The sequence below is a fragment of the Ooceraea biroi genome, chromosome 11 (assembly GCF_003672135.1).
Source record: "Ooceraea biroi isolate clonal line C1 chromosome 11, Obir_v5.4, whole genome shotgun sequence".
In the NCBI taxonomy this organism is placed as follows: Eukaryota; Metazoa; Arthropoda; class Insecta; order Hymenoptera; family Formicidae; genus Ooceraea; species Ooceraea biroi.
Genome location: NC_039516.1, coordinates 13109758 through 13126818, shown reverse-complemented (window position 1 = coordinate 13126818; position 17061 = coordinate 13109758). Strand labels below are relative to the sequence as shown.

Sequence of the window (17061 nt, the reverse complement as noted above, 5' to 3'; positions counted from 1 at the left end):
ATTATGCAGTTGATAACTGATCATCTCGCATAATTAATAATTCAATAGCATACCGAATGTCTGAGGGTGGCCGCGAGGGGTGGTCGTGTATTATATCTCTATTCGGGCGCTGTTACGTGTCCACGTTACGTTGTAACGCACGGACGTCGGGTAACATTATTGCGACACGAGAATCGAGAATTAATACTTTATTTGTATGTCACTCCAGCTGCGAGGATCAACACAAGTGCACCCCTCGCGCGACAAGAGGCTACTCTTGTCGCGGGGTCCCTCGGGCCTGGCGGGGGGCCTGGATTCTATGGTTTGCTAATTTTCACGGGATCATCGTACCGTGACGTTAGAGCAGATTAGGCTCAATGTGGGGCACGCTGAACTTTCGCGCCTCTCACAACCGCTTCTTTCCGGACGATTGTGTAACCGATATTTCGATTGTTACCAATATTACAAATCTATTCTTACCCTTTAAGGATAAATTTTTCCATTTGTAACAAATAGCTGTTGAAGAATGACACATTTTCGTGCTGTTGAAAAAAGTCTTCATTTTTTAATGTTCGGATTAACGTTAATTTCTTGTTTTTCATAGATTAATCAGATTAATGTGTTTATTGCATTTTATTGTAGTTGTATCATCTACTCTACAGTAATGTATTACATTGCGGTAGAGCTATGAAACTAAACATTTCTTACCGTCTATTTAATTTATAAACAGGATTTATCGTATTATGCTGGGGTCAATATCGTAGGAGAAAAATCGCTCGTTCCGAGCGATAAGGACAGGTATAACGACACACCTGCGTCAACCCAGATAAGCTCTCGGTCACTCGAACACCGGATAAATCAACTCGTATTTTTTCCAAGAGTATATCTGATAGAAATTGCTACGTTTACCACTATATCTCCTCTTTATCATTATCATGTATTATTTATACTTATTATGTATCCTTTACTCCTATCTATGAACGTTATTTCAATCGAACTTGCTTCTCGGACTCTCGATTCTCCTTTTAAACTCCCTTTTGAACAGTCAAGATCATAAAGCAAACGTGACATCAAGAGATGGAAAAGAAAATCGTTTATCTCACAATTTACCCAAGATCTGAATTTTCCTTAATATTTTTTTTATATTTGTGATAATATTTTTAATATAATATAATATTTAATATTTCGGCAAATTGAGGATTCTGCATCAAGTACTTTGTCAAATGTCGCAAGAGACATCTTATCGGGCCAAGTGGAGGATCGATCGGCAGGGTTACGCGAGTCGCCACCTCGGTACCACGAAATCGTCCCTAATTGTCCACAAATCGACGGCCACCCTCGATTTCCCGAACCGTTAAATACAGTCACCCCGGACGCAGCACCCGAGGCCGGGGGCCGGTTCCGCTAGCCCCCTTCAGCGCCGAGAGGGTTCGGGTTCACCGGGCACGCACCCGGAATGGAATATGGATTCAATTACACCTCATTGTGCCGCGGTGTCTATAAACAACGCTGTTTTCACAGCTGATAGTGGCCCACCGTGCTGCGGGTCGTGCACTCTAAATGAATGCAGTTCAACGTGTCGCATTTTATCTAGACCCGGCCGACTGGCAGCTCAAAACTTTGGGGGTTGACCCGCACGTTAACTCGAGAAAGAAATCCACATTTTCCGCGCGATCAAACAGTTCTTGAGAGAAAATTCTATGTCTTGATGAGACACAATAATAAAACAATAATAAATTGCGGAGGATTGAACGATATTCCGGCGATGTGTGCAAACGCGTGATCGAGGTTCCTTATCTTCCACGTAGCTTTGGAGTTGTTAATGACGATAATGACGTGCGATAATAACTTTACGGCAACTGGAACATGACGAAAGGGAGAGAGAGATAGAGAGATAGATAGAGAAGGCGAAGAGAAGAATTCAGGCGTATTTCAACCCCCCATTGTCGAACGATGAGGAGGGAGAACGGAGGATCGGCGTCGTGAGAAGACTCGCAGCCGTCGACGCCATTATCCCCGCTGAGTCGCAGGGCGTCGCGACGCCGCAATATCGACGTACCGCCCACCACGTCTCGCTCCGTTTCCTGCTCTCTTTCTCCCCCGCCTGTTGTCCCTCATTCTCGCTTGGTCTCCCTCTCTCTGCATCCAAACCTACCCTTACTCGAACAAGGAGCATCTTTTAGGGTGTTTTAGTTATCAACCCTTCGGGAGGGCTGTTTCAGCCATCTTGCCGCTGTTTCCTTTCCACGCAAAACTGCCGAAAGTGTTCGCGAAGAACAAATTGTTGCTTTTCACAGATATGAGCAACTTTTAAGTAAAATGTTCAACTCTTGAAAGAAGAGACATTAGCTTCGTTTCACGCCAATCGTACTTTTTAAGGTTCTACACTAAGGTGGACAATAAACGGCGAGTTTTTAAGAACTACGTTTATTTGGCTCTGTTATTCACAGTGGCGTTAATGACGCTCGCAACGCGTTATTCCTCGCGGTAATTACGTATAAACGGTGTTTATCCCATTAATTTATTCATCTATTTCGATAGTTCCTATGTACAAAGTGCGTTTCGCAGAACGTTTGTAGATATGCACATGTACAGGCTCCTCGACGAAGAGATCTCTCTCTTTTACGCGTGTACATTCCGCAACGATCGATCCAATCGATCATGAACAGGCTTCGATGAGATGAATAAACATTGGTGATCTATCGGCGATCATCTTACGCCGAAAAATCGGAGACACTTCAATGACCGAGTAAAAGTAACAAATCGCAGAATCAGTGACTAGAAACGTTTTTCCTTAGACACTAAATAACACGAGATCAGGACCATCACTCTTGGCCGAACAATGCGTCCGAGACTTCTCTTCGTCGCACGAACGAAGTCAAACTCGACGCAAGACACAAATTACTCGATTAACGTCGTTCCGCTTTTGGATGTTCGCGGATCCTCTGGCGTCCAAACCTTCGCGTACATCGTGCCATTCGGCGAGATATCCGACTTCCTCGACCACGAGAGCGAGTGCGAGATGAACGGATTCCCACCGCCACCTGAAAGCCGCAATTCGACAAAGATTAGCCAGAGCTGACACGTGAAATCGTCGAAAATATGAGCCCGGATTTCGATATAAGAATTTTTCTTTTAATTCGTCAAAATGGAACGCGTTTATCCTCAAAATATAATAATTAAACTACTAGCATTCGATCAAATGGATTATTTGCAATTTAAAATGATATGATAGCTCGCAAACGCGGAGTTCATAGATAACAGACGGTTTTACCGCCCGAAATATTTGATAATCTCTCAATCTTTTCCCGAGCAGTAATTCACCGCGAAGCACCCCGTATCTATCGAGGACACCTGTCTTGGAATAAAAAGGGTAGATGGGTAATTATGATAAATCGACCTACGATAGCGAAGCGCGGAAATAGCCCTCCCTCCTTCCTCACCGGGGGGATGTTAAATATGTTGTGCACACGATGTCGAAATAGCGTGAAGTGCAACACGTCGTGCATTAAATTCAATCTTGTACGGAAATGTATGGATACAAACAAATCACGGACGGAATTTCACGGATTGTGATTTCACGGATTCCACATGCACACGTTATAACACTGTAAAATCTAAATTATAAACTGTATACAGACTTTTTTATTATTATTAAAACTCGTTTAATTTGAATTTATCACTCATATGATAATTAATTTAATATGTAAGATCAGTGTTACATGCATGTGACAGCGATTTATTTAATCTCATTTCCATCAGGACAAAGAAAATCTTATCAATATGAAATATAAAAAATAATGAAATGTTCTCTAGTAAACGTTTTTCTAATCACAGTAGTGAACGTATTAAACATCCGTGTTAAATAAAATTTTCGAGAAAACTGCCCGCAAGAATAAAATCAAAATTGGCCTCACCACGAACTATGATCTTCTTGGATTCATCCCGGTTAGAACACCTCGAGAGACCGCTGTTGCCGGAGAGAGGATCGTTACCCTTGTCCGCCCTGACGAGCTCGTTGAGGAAGTTTATGTAACCGATCGCCAGCTTCAGCGTGTCGACTTTCGATAGCCTCTTCTCGTACGGCAAGGTGGGTATGTGCGCCCGCAGGCCCTCGAAAGCGTCGTTAATGTTCTGCATACGCCTCCGCTCCCTCATATTGGCCGCCTGCCGTTGCTGTACCTGCACCTGTCTTGGACATTTTCCCGATGCGCCGCTGCGTCGGTTGCTCCGACCTCGTCTGCAAGCAAATATCGACATTGATAATAAATCAACTAATAAATTTTTATAATAATATACTAACTGATCACTCAGCTTGTTAAATGTTTTAACTATTTCTCATGATTAAAAACAGTATTGCTCTCTAGATAGTCTGGTCTAAAGTTTTTTACGCATTTGGGGGAAGATCACTCACTCTCTCGTGTGATTCTCCTGATCACTGCTGTAGGCGCTCTCGTTGTCGCTGCTGTTCTCGTCGTACAAGTAGTGCTCGCTGCCGCTGGTGCTTCCAGTGCTACCGGATGGATGATGCGCTGGTGGCTGCGACGGGATCACTACCGGCGGTAGCGTCACCGTGGTCGGTACACCGCAGTGCGGCGGAAATGCTGGGATTGCTGCGTTCCCCAGGAAGGTGTGCGCCTCGTACATGTACTGCCGGTTCATCATGTCCCGTTCAAGATTGTCCATCGAATACATGGTGATGCGTTACCGATGAATGACTTGGATTTGATGAAATCGCTCACTCTTACGGTCTCTTTATAATTGCTGATCTTTGTGATTGAATCAATTTAATTTACCACTGCCCATCGAGACCGGATGGATCTCTAATCGCTAATTAACGGAAGTGTGACTAGATTGTCTGACTAGACGTAGAGAAACGTGATTGCGGTTTCAGATCATCTGGGTCTTCGCGTTAACCGCTTCTGATGAGGCTCGTTTGATTATCAGATGATTGGAGTGATTATCCGTGTCTCCTGGGATGCCCTGAGGTTTGCGTGGTGTCCCTGGAATCTCTGGTCGCTCCTTCACTTCACACGTACTCGATCACGTCTCGGGGATCGCGAGATACAATCGACACGTGCCAGCCGGGCGCGTGTAGGATAATATTTCTAAACAGGGCCACGTGTCTTGGCGAACGTGCTCCGTGCACGTGTCCAGATTCGTCGGGACACTTGTTAACCGGTTGTTCACGCCTCGGGCCTGCTTCGGGATGCCTTGGCTCGAATCCAGCGACGCCACTTACGGCGTCGGGGTGACGAGATCCGGATGATGGCAAGCTGCGAACATCCTTTTGTCCACTCGATAATATAAGGTTGTTTATTTTATCAGATTTATTACAAATCTCGCTTCATCCATTTATCCCAATGTGCCGTATTTTCCGAAATTGTACGAGAATAATTGAACTTTGACACAATCGTAATTTTATCATCCTCACATTTTTTAAGATGCCGCTTTGCGATTCGCAAATTGCACCTTGCGATTGCACAATTCTTTCAATTCTTATATCGTGTTCTCTCCTCAGATTTATTTATTACGATGATTGTCGTAAAACTGTCATACTTATTGTCTACAATTCTTAATTGAGTATTTTTTTACACTCTCTTCGATTGTATCGCGCAATTGCATACTTCAAATACTCGTCCACAGATTTAACCGTCACAATTGTTCAAACTATGTTACCATTACGGTCTACATATCTCCCAAGAAACACCATGCAAAAATACACTGAAACGTCCTCATGTATCCCTCAGTTTCCGCACTTTTCAACCGTATTATTTTATTCGTCGCAAAAATTGTCCAAGAAAAACTGTCACCCGCAATTCTCTCGATAATTGTTAGATATTCTTCAAGATGTAGCCTAAACCCTTGTCGATTTCGTAATAGAAGTCGCGTTCTACCGCAGCCTCCCGCGGACAGACCACCTACCGTGTTCCAATCGTTCAGGTGGCCTCTTGCTGGACTAAAATCGAAAAGAGCGGCGAGTAGCAAGGCGGAAGCCATGCCGGGGGTTGAAAGCCCAGCTACGATCCCATTCGTCGAGCGCTCAGCCAGCAGAACCTGCCTACCCTTGGTTGCTGGGGTAGCGGTGCCGCCTCTTCATCGATCTGATAAGGAACCGCGGGGTTGTTCACGTTCCTGGATATCGGAACGCCACGGCGAGAAATTTGGATACACGGCCAACCGGAGTGCACAAACGTGACAAGATGACAAGACTTTTCATGCTAGAGCTTGCACGTGTTCAAAAATTGTCGAGAAATCAATGTCGGTTCGAGAGAACGTCGAGCATCGCCGATTAAGCCAGAACGGCATAATTAGCGATTTAACGTGATTAGCTATTTAAAAATTTACAGAAGCTATTAAATGAAAAATGCCAGAGCTTATACGCTCGTTCTGCATTTTCGCGCAAAGTTTTCGTCGAATGTTGTCCGTTATTTACGAACTTCTCTGATCATAGGTTTTACACCCGGCCTAGGCTCTACAGAATTTTCAAGTACGGTCTATAGCAACTTTATGAATTCATAATTATTCGACGGGCGCGAAAGTCCATCGTAGTGAAGAAAGCCGGATCGACGAACGAAGAAACTTCACTCGAGTAACGAAATTAGAGTTAGTGGTGTCTTTACGCTTGCTCCAACTTTTGAGATTGTCTTTATATTTCAATATGCAAGGGAGTAAAATAAAAGAACAAGAAGCTATTGATATAATACTATAATTTTACACACAAATGTTAATATAATTATTTATTATATAATTATTTATAATACTTAATACAATAATGCGCAAAATGTATTTCTTTGTTTTCGGATGTATCCGTTCTCAGCTAATCGCTACTTTGTCTTCGCGCTTCAATTCTTGTAATTCTTGAAGTATTACAAGCAGCGAAGAGAACATCAGCGGATGCAAATCGTAGCCGTAAAAAAGAAATTGATCGCACGTGCGAGTCACGTGCGGCCGCAACATCGCGCAAAGGGTTGCGTCCTGGGTTAAGCACTTCGGCGACATTTGGCCCTAACCGAACCCGTAATTATACCGGCCGCAGCAGGTACGATCTGATTTCTGCGCTGCGTTATTAGGAGGCAAGATAATAGTATTTAATAATGGACTGCGGTTACGCCGACAATACGTGTTTGCCTGCAGCACGCGTCGCGCTTTGCTCAACAAGATTTGCTGTAATTTTACGTAAAAGCAGCCACGTGCCTCGCGGCGTTACTTGCATCTTCGACGCAACAAATGTTAGCACGTTGTTTTATATAAATAATAATCTTATTCTCTTTAAAAAAATTTTTTTATATTAAATATCCATGCATATTTAATATTTAAGGTATCCGGATTCATTGAGGATACTCTCTTTGATACTGCCGACAGGCTAATAAACTAAAGCCTGTTACAAGTATCCATATGTTTCCGGCTGATTTCGGAGTTTCGTCCATTACGTTGCGATAATTAGCCGCTCAGAAATTATGAGGCGAGGGTACGTCGAACGCGAATGAGTTATGGGTCCATCTGTGATGCTCCTGCGGAGAGAATCGGGAAAACGGCGTTTCCAGTTCCCACGATTGTAATTAAAATCCTCATTCAGAATATGTCCTTCTGTATCTCACGCGTTACTTATAAATAATACGAACTCGTCGGAATTCTCGTTGCTTAATAAAATGTTCATTTCAGTATTTTATAATTCTTTTTGTAATGAAATAATCTCTTTGTAGAAATATACGTGTTTCTGTTGCATTATTACCAACGTAATTGTTATTAAATCATGCACGTGCATTAAACGAGTACGCTAAAAAACAGAATTTCTTTTCGTTATCCAAATACCCGACCCGATGGTTCAACCGTCGACCATAGCTTGTGCTGCGGCATAATCCGAAATGAAAATACCGCATTGGGACAGGTCCATTGTGGCGCAGAATTTTTGATCCTCCAGAGATCGAGAGATAACCGAAGGGGATCAGATTTAAATAGCAGAGCCCGTGGCCACGTGTACGCGCTTAAATGCAATTCCGGCGATGACCAGGCAATCCGCGCAATCTCACTGGGCATCGACAATCGAATAAATATTATCTCTACGTTACCTTCCTCGAAAAAATTTGCCGCCGCATGTGCGATTTAAACCGTTTTTAATTGTAATTCAAAATTTTGTAAAATGCACCTTTTTATGCGGCAGAACAATCCATTTTTCATGTACTGTTTAGCGTTGCGAGTTCAGCATAATATTCCAATTAATATTGCATGCACGATTTTTGTTGGGAATTACATTCGTAAAAAAGGATTTTCGGAGCAACCGTAGAACGCTCGGGATTACCCACTCCATAAATAAAGCGATTTTTCACGGTGCGCCCTGGCAGAAGAAGGCCGTAGCTAACACCTGGTACGCAGGAACATCCTGGTACCTATCGGAGCACACCCTAAGTGTCTATTAATTTATACTCAGCGGGAGTGTGAAATCGATTTATGAATCGTGTTGGGATCCGCGACGATATTCTTTCGTTCCGCACAATAATTCTCCGCGCGGTCATTAATCTTATCGAGCAGAAATTCATATTTCCGTACATAATTATCGAAATGTCGATGATGATAAATATGTAATATTATATTACTAATATAGCTACATTGCAAAAATTTATTTAAGACAAAGGAGGGGTGAGCGCACACATTGGAACGATTTGTAAAGCGAGCGAGCGTAGCATTTGTGGAAAATAGCGACGATTAAGATTGTCTCGCTTCGTTCCCTCACTGGCACAATGACGAGCCGTAATAACAAATCGATTGTGCGGATGCCGAAGACACGTACCACACGGGGGTTGTTTCGCAGAGAGACTGGGGAAGGTGGTGCATTGGAGCGTGGAGTGTTTTGGGGTCGCGTGACCCTCCCTCACGCGCGGGGGTCGCGTGTGAGGACACCGCAGGGGGTAGCATCCAGCCCCGGATACCGGAAACAGTTAGGCGGTACCGGATATGTGGCAGCGCATTATTAGACAGGTGGCTCGGGACTCTGTGTGGAACACAGGACTTGATGACTAGGACAAGTTCGGTCTTTTTTTTTGTCTCAATAAAGTATAATATAATAAAAATATTATATTATTTTTAAAAAGCTTTAATTACAAAGTAGTAAAATATAATATACATAATATATAATATACATAATATCATAAATCTGAAAATATAAATATTTTCCTGTGTTGCAAGCAACTGTGCCACGTGCAAATATGCATGCGCAATCGAATACTCTATTCATGATGTCCATTAAGATTATTGCCAAGATATTTTTATCGTTGGGATCGCGTTGACCACTCGTTAAATCCTATTCAAAACTCATATACCCTCAAAGTGCAATTTATGCTCGTTAATAGATGCCAATCTTTATATTTTTCTGCGAGAATTATAATATATGCATTGTCATATGCAACATCGACAGATGCATCGTGTGCTACGTAATAATCACTAATTTAGATTATACTTATTCAAATCTTATTTTACGTTTGCTTAAAATTATATTTTTTCGTCGAAAAATCAATGATATAAATAATATATATTACAATATAAAAGAGTGCTAAAATATTGCCTTGGAAGAAATTAAAATGATAAAAATTTTCTCACCTTATTGTTACATTCATATTTGTTAAAAGTAAAAACTTTTTTAAATTCACTATAGAGTTCTACTATTTAAAGATAAAAATACGGTCATTTGTAGAATTGTACCTCATTCTTCTTCAAAATAATTTATTATACGAAAGTTGTTTATAGCCATCACTACCTCAAAACAACTTATTGTTCTGTATAAAAGTTGTTTGCCATCACTACCTCAGTTTTCGAACGAAGACAGTGGAGGCTCGTAGCGGGAGTTTTCGGAACTAAGTTTCGACAGAAGGCGATGCAAGGTTCTTCGCAGAGCAGATGCTCTTGGCTTTAGTTTCAGCAATCCCTGGTAGATGGCGCCACGGATCCGTGCGAGGCGCGCGCTGTTTAAATTAGTTCCAAACAATTCCGCTACGAGCCTCCACTGTCTCCCATCGAAAAATGAGGTAGTAGTACGAGTCAGTAAAGAGTCAGACATAGTTTTATTTTCGAATAGTACAACTCAGTAATTGATCAGACAAAGTTTCTTTTTCCTTTTTCTTTTTAGATAGCACAATTTAACAAATTTTAAATGAGAACAAGAGAAAGTGAAGGAAGTTTGGACGGCGTTACTGGTCACTCTGCACTTCGCGTGCGCATCCGTTATGGCCACCGCAAAATCGGTAGTGTTGTGCTACGTATACTGGGCTTCTAGACCATGATTGGAGGCAAATCGGGGGAGCGTTTCTGTTGAGCTGGGTCCTTGTTTACACCCGGGGGAATCGCCTCCCGTTCCGCCCGCCACGTCCTCTCTATCGGAAACCCCTCGTCACCCTCCCGGATCGCCGTGATCCGTTCGATCAAGCGCGGCTCTCTCGCTCCGGTATTCTCTCATTATCGTCCCTACGAGCATCGTGGATGCGCATCGCGCCAACGTTCGTTGGATATCGCCGCGTGATTTAGCGCGTTCGCTCAAGTACGGTAAACGTAGAAAACGCAAGCATGAAGGTGACGGTAACGACGCTCAGCGACGACAGCGTGTTCGTGCTGGACGTGAGCGAGGAACTGGAGCTGGAGAACTTCAAAGCCTTCTGCGAGATCGAGAGCGGCGTGCCGGCCCACAAGATCGTCATCGCGTTCAACGGCCTGCCGTTGATGGACGACAAGAAGTCGTTGCGCGACCACGGCATCCGCGACGGTGACGCGGTCATCCTCCAGCACATGCATCACAGCGGCAGCGACCTGAACCTGCAGGCCTCCAACGGAGGTGAGTGCTGATCTTCTGATGATTCACGTTGTTACTTCAAATCATTGCTTTGTGTCTCTTTAATTGCACAATCAAAACCGTCTGCTTAATTATCTTTACCTGCTGTACGATCTGCGGTTGCCACTCAATCCATTTATCTTGTTTTTGTCGATAAGACGTACACAAGTGGATAGGTGATGAGATCTCCTTCGTGTCAAGTCCCTGGCCTTCGCCGTTTGTTCGATCATGCATGCATATGTCGTTAATTTGGATACCTTAGGGATACCATCCTGTGAAATTCAAATTCTTATTTAATTCTTGTGTACCGTTCCCTGTAACGCTACTTTGTATTGCATGCAGTATGATTGCAAAGAGAACAATGAGCATACTAAATTGGAAGAAACATCACTCTAGCTATTCCGTTACTGGACTTCAGTACCATCAGAGTTCCCGGCACCAGCAACACCCAGCAGCGTCCACCAGCAGCGGTCTCCAATAACAGAGTGCAGAATCCTCGCAGCGAGGACGATCCCGCTTTGATAAGGAACATGTTCCTGGCTAATCCAGACCAGCTGGCTTTGCTCAAGCAAAATAATGCTAGACTGGCGGACGCCCTGTTGTCCGGGAATCTCGGTAAGCGATGATTCCGAGTACCAAGCGACTTATTATAGTGTTGCCTCGCATCTTTGTGGTCTAAATATTCGTGCGTTATAGATAGCTTTTCGACTGTACTCAGAGAGCAGATAGCCGAGCGGGAAGAACGACAAGCACAACGGCTGAGAATGATGAACGCGGATCCGTTCGACACGGAGGCGCAGCGGCTGATCGCCGAGGAGATCAGGCAGAAGAACATCGAGGCGAACATGGAGGCCGCGATGGAGTACAATCCCGAGACCTTCGGCACCGTCGTCATGTTGTATATCAATTGTAAAGTCAACGGGTTCCCGGTGAAGGCCTTTATCGATTCAGGTAAACGATCAGCCGGCGTACAAGTAGAAATGTATCGTTCTTCTTTCAGCTACGATCGCGTTTTGCTCTCCGAAAAGCGTATCGATACGATTTGGATTTTGCAGAGAAGATTGTCTTTAAGCGCATCTTCCCTCTGTATCGAGGTCGCGGGCGCGAGTTCTACGTCTATTTTTAAAAGCATCGCATCACGGAAAAAATCTTTCTGCATGGCGTGCAGAAAAACAGTTTAATTTTAGATCACGAAACGCGTGATTTTCACGCGCGAAAACAGCGAGATAAAACAATCTGCTCTGCGATTCAAATATATTCGATGGTCTCTAAAAATATCTATGAAGGTGACGAAAGCGTCGGGGAAAAGAAATGTCGCGTGCGATGCACCGTCCATGCACTATACTAACGAGAATATTGTTTTCACGATGCTAGGTGCACAAACTACCATCATGTCCGCCGCTTGTGCCGAGCGATGCCACATTATGCGATTGGTGGACACGAGGTGGGCCGGCGTGGCTAAAGGTGTCGGAGTTCAAAAAATTATCGGTCGTATTCACATGGTACAAATACAGATCGGCAATGATCATCTGACGACGTCGTTCAGCGTCCTGGAAGAGCAGCCTATGGACATGCTGTTGGGACTGGACATGCTCAAGAGACATCAGTGCTGCATAGACTTGAAGAAGAACGTCTTGAAGATTGGCACTACGGGTACCGAGACTTCGTTTCTAGCAGAAGGTCCGTGTTCCCCTTTCCTCTATTTTGACAAGATTGATTCGTGATATTAATAACGAAAGGGTCAAGAGATATCGATCGATTCTTCATCCATTATTGTTTTACAGGCGATTTACCAGAACGTGCGAGATTAAGCGGAAACAGCGACGAATCGTTGGACGATAGGGATCTCCAACGTGCTCTTGAGGACAGCTCGAGAGACGCGAAGAAGCAGAGGCAGCAGCATGGTGAGTATATATCAGCCCACGCAATTTTTCTCTCGATCCTTGCCATCTCTTTATTTTTTTCCTATCGAAAAACTTAAATCAGATTAATAACAGACATTCTATATATAGGATAGCCTCTCTTGCGCCTGATCTGTTATATTTTTTTGCAGAGACGATACAATTTTTATTTAAGGAATGCGAGATTTTATTAAAAATGACTAAGTTTTGACTTCACGAACCCTTGTGAATAATATTCCAGACAGCAGCAATAATCCGGGTTCGTCCGGGAGCAGACCCGCCTTGGAGACGACGGTCTATCCGCACGATCCATTCACGGAAGCGACGGTTAAGGAGCTGGAGGCCCTCGGCTTCACCAGGGCGCAAGTGATCGCGGAGCTGCGTAGATTTAACGGTGACAAAACGCAGGCGACTGCCGCGTTGTTCGCGAAGTCATTGAAATTCTGAACGCGCGACTCGATTCGTAAATCACTGGTGAGAGAAACAGCGAGGACAGTGAAATTGTGAATGCATGACGCGCAATAAAGATGGAGGGAGGTCCGCAAACTTCAAAGCAATTTCTACGTATCGTCTAGCGTTGCCGTCGGTATTAGCTGTTCGATATACTTTATCCGCTAATAACAAATTTCGGCAACATTTTGCAGGTCGATAAACTTACGGCTCAACGACCATAAGACCTGCCGCGACCTAGAACGCGTTGCGCGTCTTTTCTAATTTTATAAGTGTGAACTGAAAGAATTATGCAAGGATAATTTGAAGGAATTTTTCCGAGTTATTGAGATAATAAGAAATTACACACGCATACACATACTCTCCAACTATATTACACGTTATTTTCCGTTACGTGCGTACACGCGTCGCCTAAACTGCAAGATTTCCAGCGCGTTAGTATACCGGGTACGTAGAGTTACGTAATAACACGTTCAGAGAACGATACCAAATCGCTACGACCTGATACTTAATGTAATTGTTTGCGATACGTAATACATAGACATACGTATACAGTTGTACGTTGAATATCGAGATTCAGTTACGCATATGTACGATCTCGCAGGTAAGATGCAATGAGACTTGTGCGTACGTAGCTGCTGAATAGGCGTAGAACGAATGATAACGAATGATTTTTTTCTATCGCGTCGCGAGAGAGATGTATGCTTCTGTCTCTCCTCGCGGTGTCTTCTCTCTGATATTTCGTTTAAATGGTGAACATGGACAAATGTATATACCTAGTATTAATAGACTGTAAATGAATCGTGCACGACAGATTAGATGGATAGAATCCTCGCGCGGACAACGCCGGCGCTTCACGGTTTTGTAACGTTTCAAGAGAATTTGTCGTTAGACTCGGCTAAAACTCAGTTCCTCGTTATGCTTATCGAAGAAACAGACAGGCTGTGTACATAAAACGAAATTTGACAGACAGGCAAATAGGGAGATTTTCCAGTTTTTTACGAGAGACATTTGTTACAGTAGAGATTACGGGGGAAGGTCGTAGTCTTCATTATAATCTCTGTATAACGCAGGCGTGCATCGATCTTGCAGATTATATCAATTTTGTACTGCTGCTATTTTTTTTGATAAAGGTATTTGGTATGTTATTGTAATCTCTTGGTCACTTATAAAGACGTAACGAACAACACGGCTTGATTTATTTATCTGCTATCGGCTGTACACACTCACTAATTTAGTGTAAGCACCATTGAATCATATACATATAGTAACGATTATATATACAAGCTTGCGAGATAATATATTTTGAGAGACGAAACGGAATTTCCTTTTCCTCTCTATTCCTAGCAAAACTGAAGAAGAAATATCTTACTATATTTAGTATTAAATGGCGGTTTTATATCTCCCTCCTTTAGAGAGATATAAAACCAAATTAAATCTTGATTTATCTATTTATAATTTCTAATTTACATTTTACACTCGTAACAACTTCACAACATCTCTTTGCACATTTCCCTATCTCTATACGATATTGCTATCTATCTAAAAATATATTGCTATTTATCTAAAACATATAAATAATGGATATGTATATTTGATAACTCGCTGCAGCTTTCATTGGTCAGGCAACTCGCCGGGAATCCAATTCAGGTCCACGCTCTTGCCGGTGCGAGCAGCTTCTTCGCACGCCGTAGCGACCTTACTCACCGCCAGGGTCTCTTTCGACCTGACCAGCGACTCGACCTTGCCGTGCACTACGTCGATGAAGTGCTCGAACTCGCGTCGGTAACCGTTCATGAAACGGCTGGCGAACGAGTACCAGATCGGAGCGGTGGTTGTTCCGCGCAGCCCGTACTGCCAACGCACCCCGGGAATGGGGTGCTCGTTGTCGGCCCGTACCATGCCCCTCGGACCAAACACCTCCAGTCGCTGATCGTATCCAAAAGTGCTGTTACGTGATAAATCGATCATGCCAAGAGTCCCTGACGGAAAGTGCAAGGTCACCGCGACCGTGTCGAAGTCTCCGATCGCCTTGATCTCCGGGATATTCGCGTCGGCCAGGACCGAGACCTACAATCGAATCGTTACGTTACGTTATTTAAATCCAAAATTAAAATACACGCTAATGTGCATCTCGATTCCCTCAATATTTATTAATTTTTCTTTTTTTATAAAATACGTTAGAGATTCAAATCGAGAGTGCGGTTCTTCGAGCTACTCAGATAAATGAAGAGAAATTAAAAATTCATTTCTTTCGAAATTAAAAAAATTTAAATTAATTACAAAAATTAAAAATTAAAATTCATTAAAAAAATTAAAATTCATTTCTTTCGAAATTTTAAACTGTATACAGTTGAAAATACGTATAAAAACTACCTACTTTGTCTGGATATTCTCCCAGGGTCCAGGTGATGATGTCGATATCGTGGACCAAACAATCGTGGAAGATGCCGCCGGATATCTTCAGATACTCGATGCTGGGCAAGGGCGAGTCGCGAGAGACGGTTTTGATCATATGAACGTGCCCGACTTCACCTTTGCGAACGCGATCTCGTACTTCCGAGTATGACGGATCGAATCGCCGATTAAACGCGCAGAACAGCGGCTTGCCGACTTTCTTGGCGATCTCGTAGCATTTGGCGGTGTCCGAACGATTCTCTGCTATAGGCTTCTCGCAGAAGACCGCCTTCCTCGCTTGCAAGGCCTTGATGACGATGTTTTCATGAGTGAATGTCGGCGACGCGACGATGACTGCGTCGATGCTACGCGAATTGCAAAAAGTGAGAATTATATATTTGTTTAATTACTCTTTTAATTTTAATTACTTACTTGGGATCTTGGAATACTTTATCACTTTGCTTGCTGTTTAGGAATACAACATCCTCCAGACGCCAATATTTTCGCATACTTTCCCAATTGCTGTCGATATCATCTACAATGTAAACAAGCTTGACGCGTACGTTGGAGAGTATAGTCGTCAAATGTATCGTTCCGGCACGACCGGCTCCAAAAAGTGCTAATTTAACTATTGGATCGTCTCGGGAAGCGGACTTCAGTGCGATATGTTCCAAGTATCTAGAAAAGAACATATTTTTATCAGATATATTTATTAAATATTTTAGTAGATATTTATTGGATATATTTATTAAATATATTTTCGAAATAAATTTTGAGAAATTTTGACTTAGAAAATGATTTTCGTTGATCACTCGAGTATTCATGCGGGACACAGTTATTAACCGATTATTAACCGGTGCAACATTACACCACACGACGGTATAAGCTAGAACTGATAGCTCACTTGTTATAGAGATAATCTTCAGCAGGTGGTGAAGACTGCAGCTGGATGTAGGGGGATGCCTCTTTGAATTTCACCGTCGCCATCGTCGCCACGAGTTCCACGCACGCTAGGCAGTTGCTCTCAAAATCTCTTGTAGCCGAAGGAGAACGAGCGAGTCAGCAAGTGCTCTGTTTATTAGCTTCTTATATACGAGAAGATAAATGCAAGTGGCTGGCAGTGGGGGCTGACGAATGTGACGTATGATTATTTGGAAATCTAATGTGGCCTCAACCGACAAACGAAAGATAAATTTTCTTTCAACACTTACGACTATTATGTGTGGCCGAAAAGAAAAAAGAAAAATTTTTTTAATTGATTACAGACCTTACCTTCTTACGTTTCTAACTAGATAATTTATTTTTAATTTATTAAAGAGGCGAAGAAAACGGTGACCCGACTCCTCGGCACTTTAAAACGCACGATTTTTTTGACGTAAATTTTCATATTCCGTTACTCTATTATCTTGCGGAGGCCGTACGGGTTATCAGCGAATTTTCGATATCGTATTTACGGAATAAATAAAAATATGCATCACGCGCGCACAGTCTCGTGCACTACATATCGAGACACTG

The 17061-nt window shown here is 43.0% G+C and overlaps 3 protein-coding genes across 5 annotated transcripts; 1 reads left to right on the top strand and 2 right to left on the bottom strand.

Annotated features, from left to right (window-relative positions):
• Nucleotides 1–2390: 2390 nt before the first annotated feature.
• On the bottom strand, nucleotides 2391–5967 carry LOC105275366 (pancreas transcription factor 1 subunit alpha). Of its 2 annotated transcripts, none has more exons than XM_011332150.3 (3): nucleotides 4394–5967; nucleotides 3900–4219; nucleotides 2391–3023 (listed from the first exon to the last, which is right to left on the bottom strand). In XM_011332150.3, exons 1-3 carry the CDS (start codon nucleotides 4672–4674, stop codon nucleotides 2881–2883), a joined length of 744 nt encoding a protein of 247 aa, XP_011330452.1. In that variant the 5' UTR covers nucleotides 4675–5967; the 3' UTR covers nucleotides 2391–2880. The 2 variants fall into 2 exon arrangements, with proteins under 2 accessions (XP_011330452.1, XP_011330451.1); XM_011332149.3 differs by having other exon boundaries at nucleotides 3897–4219; nucleotides 4394–5964.
• Nucleotides 5968–10536: 4569 nt separating this feature from the next.
• Nucleotides 10537–14334, top strand: LOC105275363 (protein DDI1 homolog 2). Its single transcript, XM_011332147.3, has 6 exons — nucleotides 10537–10801; nucleotides 11195–11413; nucleotides 11495–11749; nucleotides 12173–12478; nucleotides 12583–12702; nucleotides 12941–14334. The coding sequence occupies exons 1-6, from the start codon at nucleotides 10537–10539 to the stop codon at nucleotides 13144–13146; spliced, it is 1371 nt and encodes a 456-aa protein (XP_011330449.1). The 3' UTR covers nucleotides 13147–14334.
• On the bottom strand, nucleotides 14329–16992 carry LOC105275364 (myo-inositol 2-dehydrogenase). 2 transcript variants are annotated; one of them, XM_011332148.1, is made up of 4 exons: nucleotides 16451–16992; nucleotides 15979–16224; nucleotides 15530–15911; nucleotides 14329–15219 (listed from the first exon to the last, which is right to left on the bottom strand). In XM_011332148.1, exons 1-4 carry the CDS (start codon nucleotides 16531–16533, stop codon nucleotides 14764–14766), a joined length of 1167 nt encoding a protein of 388 aa, XP_011330450.1. In that variant the 5' UTR covers nucleotides 16534–16992; the 3' UTR covers nucleotides 14329–14763. The 2 variants fall into 2 exon arrangements, with proteins under 2 accessions (XP_011330450.1, XP_019885895.1); XM_020030336.2 differs by having other exon boundaries at nucleotides 15979–16992.
• Nucleotides 16993–17061: the final 69 nt, after the last annotated feature.

Excerpts from the sequence above, each read along its gene's own strand:
- LOC105275366 (XM_011332149.3), bottom strand. The coding sequence starts at position 4,674 with ATGTATTCGATGGACAATCTTGAACGGGACATGATGAACCGGCAGTAC. Across the intron at positions 4,220-4,393 it reads CAGGAGAATCACACGAGAGA|ACGAGGTCGGAGCAACCGAC; the intron begins GTGAGTGATCTT and ends ATTTGCTTGCAG. Across the intron at positions 3,024-3,896 it reads CAAGAAGATCATAGTTCGTG|GTGGCGGTGGGAATCCGTTC; the intron begins GTGAGGCCAATT and ends TGCGGCTTTCAG.
- LOC105275363 (XM_011332147.3), top strand. The coding sequence starts at position 10,537 with ATGAAGGTGACGGTAACGACGCTCAGCGACGACAGCGTGTTCGTGCTG. Across the intron at positions 11,414-11,494 it reads CCTGTTGTCCGGGAATCTCG|ATAGCTTTTCGACTGTACTC; the intron begins GTAAGCGATGAT and ends CGTGCGTTATAG. Across the intron at positions 12,703-12,940 it reads GAAGCAGAGGCAGCAGCATG|ACAGCAGCAATAATCCGGGT; the intron begins GTGAGTATATAT and ends ATAATATTCCAG.
- LOC105275364 (XM_020030336.2), bottom strand. The coding sequence starts at position 16,370 with ATGAATACTCGAGTGATCAACGAAAATCATTTTCTAAGTCAAAATTTC. Across the intron at positions 15,912-15,978 it reads AAAGTATTCCAAGATCCCAA|CATCGACGCAGTCATCGTCG; the intron begins GTAAGTAATTAA and ends CAATTCGCGTAG. Across the intron at positions 15,220-15,529 it reads TGGGAGAATATCCAGACAAA|GTCTCGGTCCTGGCCGACGC; the intron begins GTAGGTAGTTTT and ends ATTCGATTGTAG.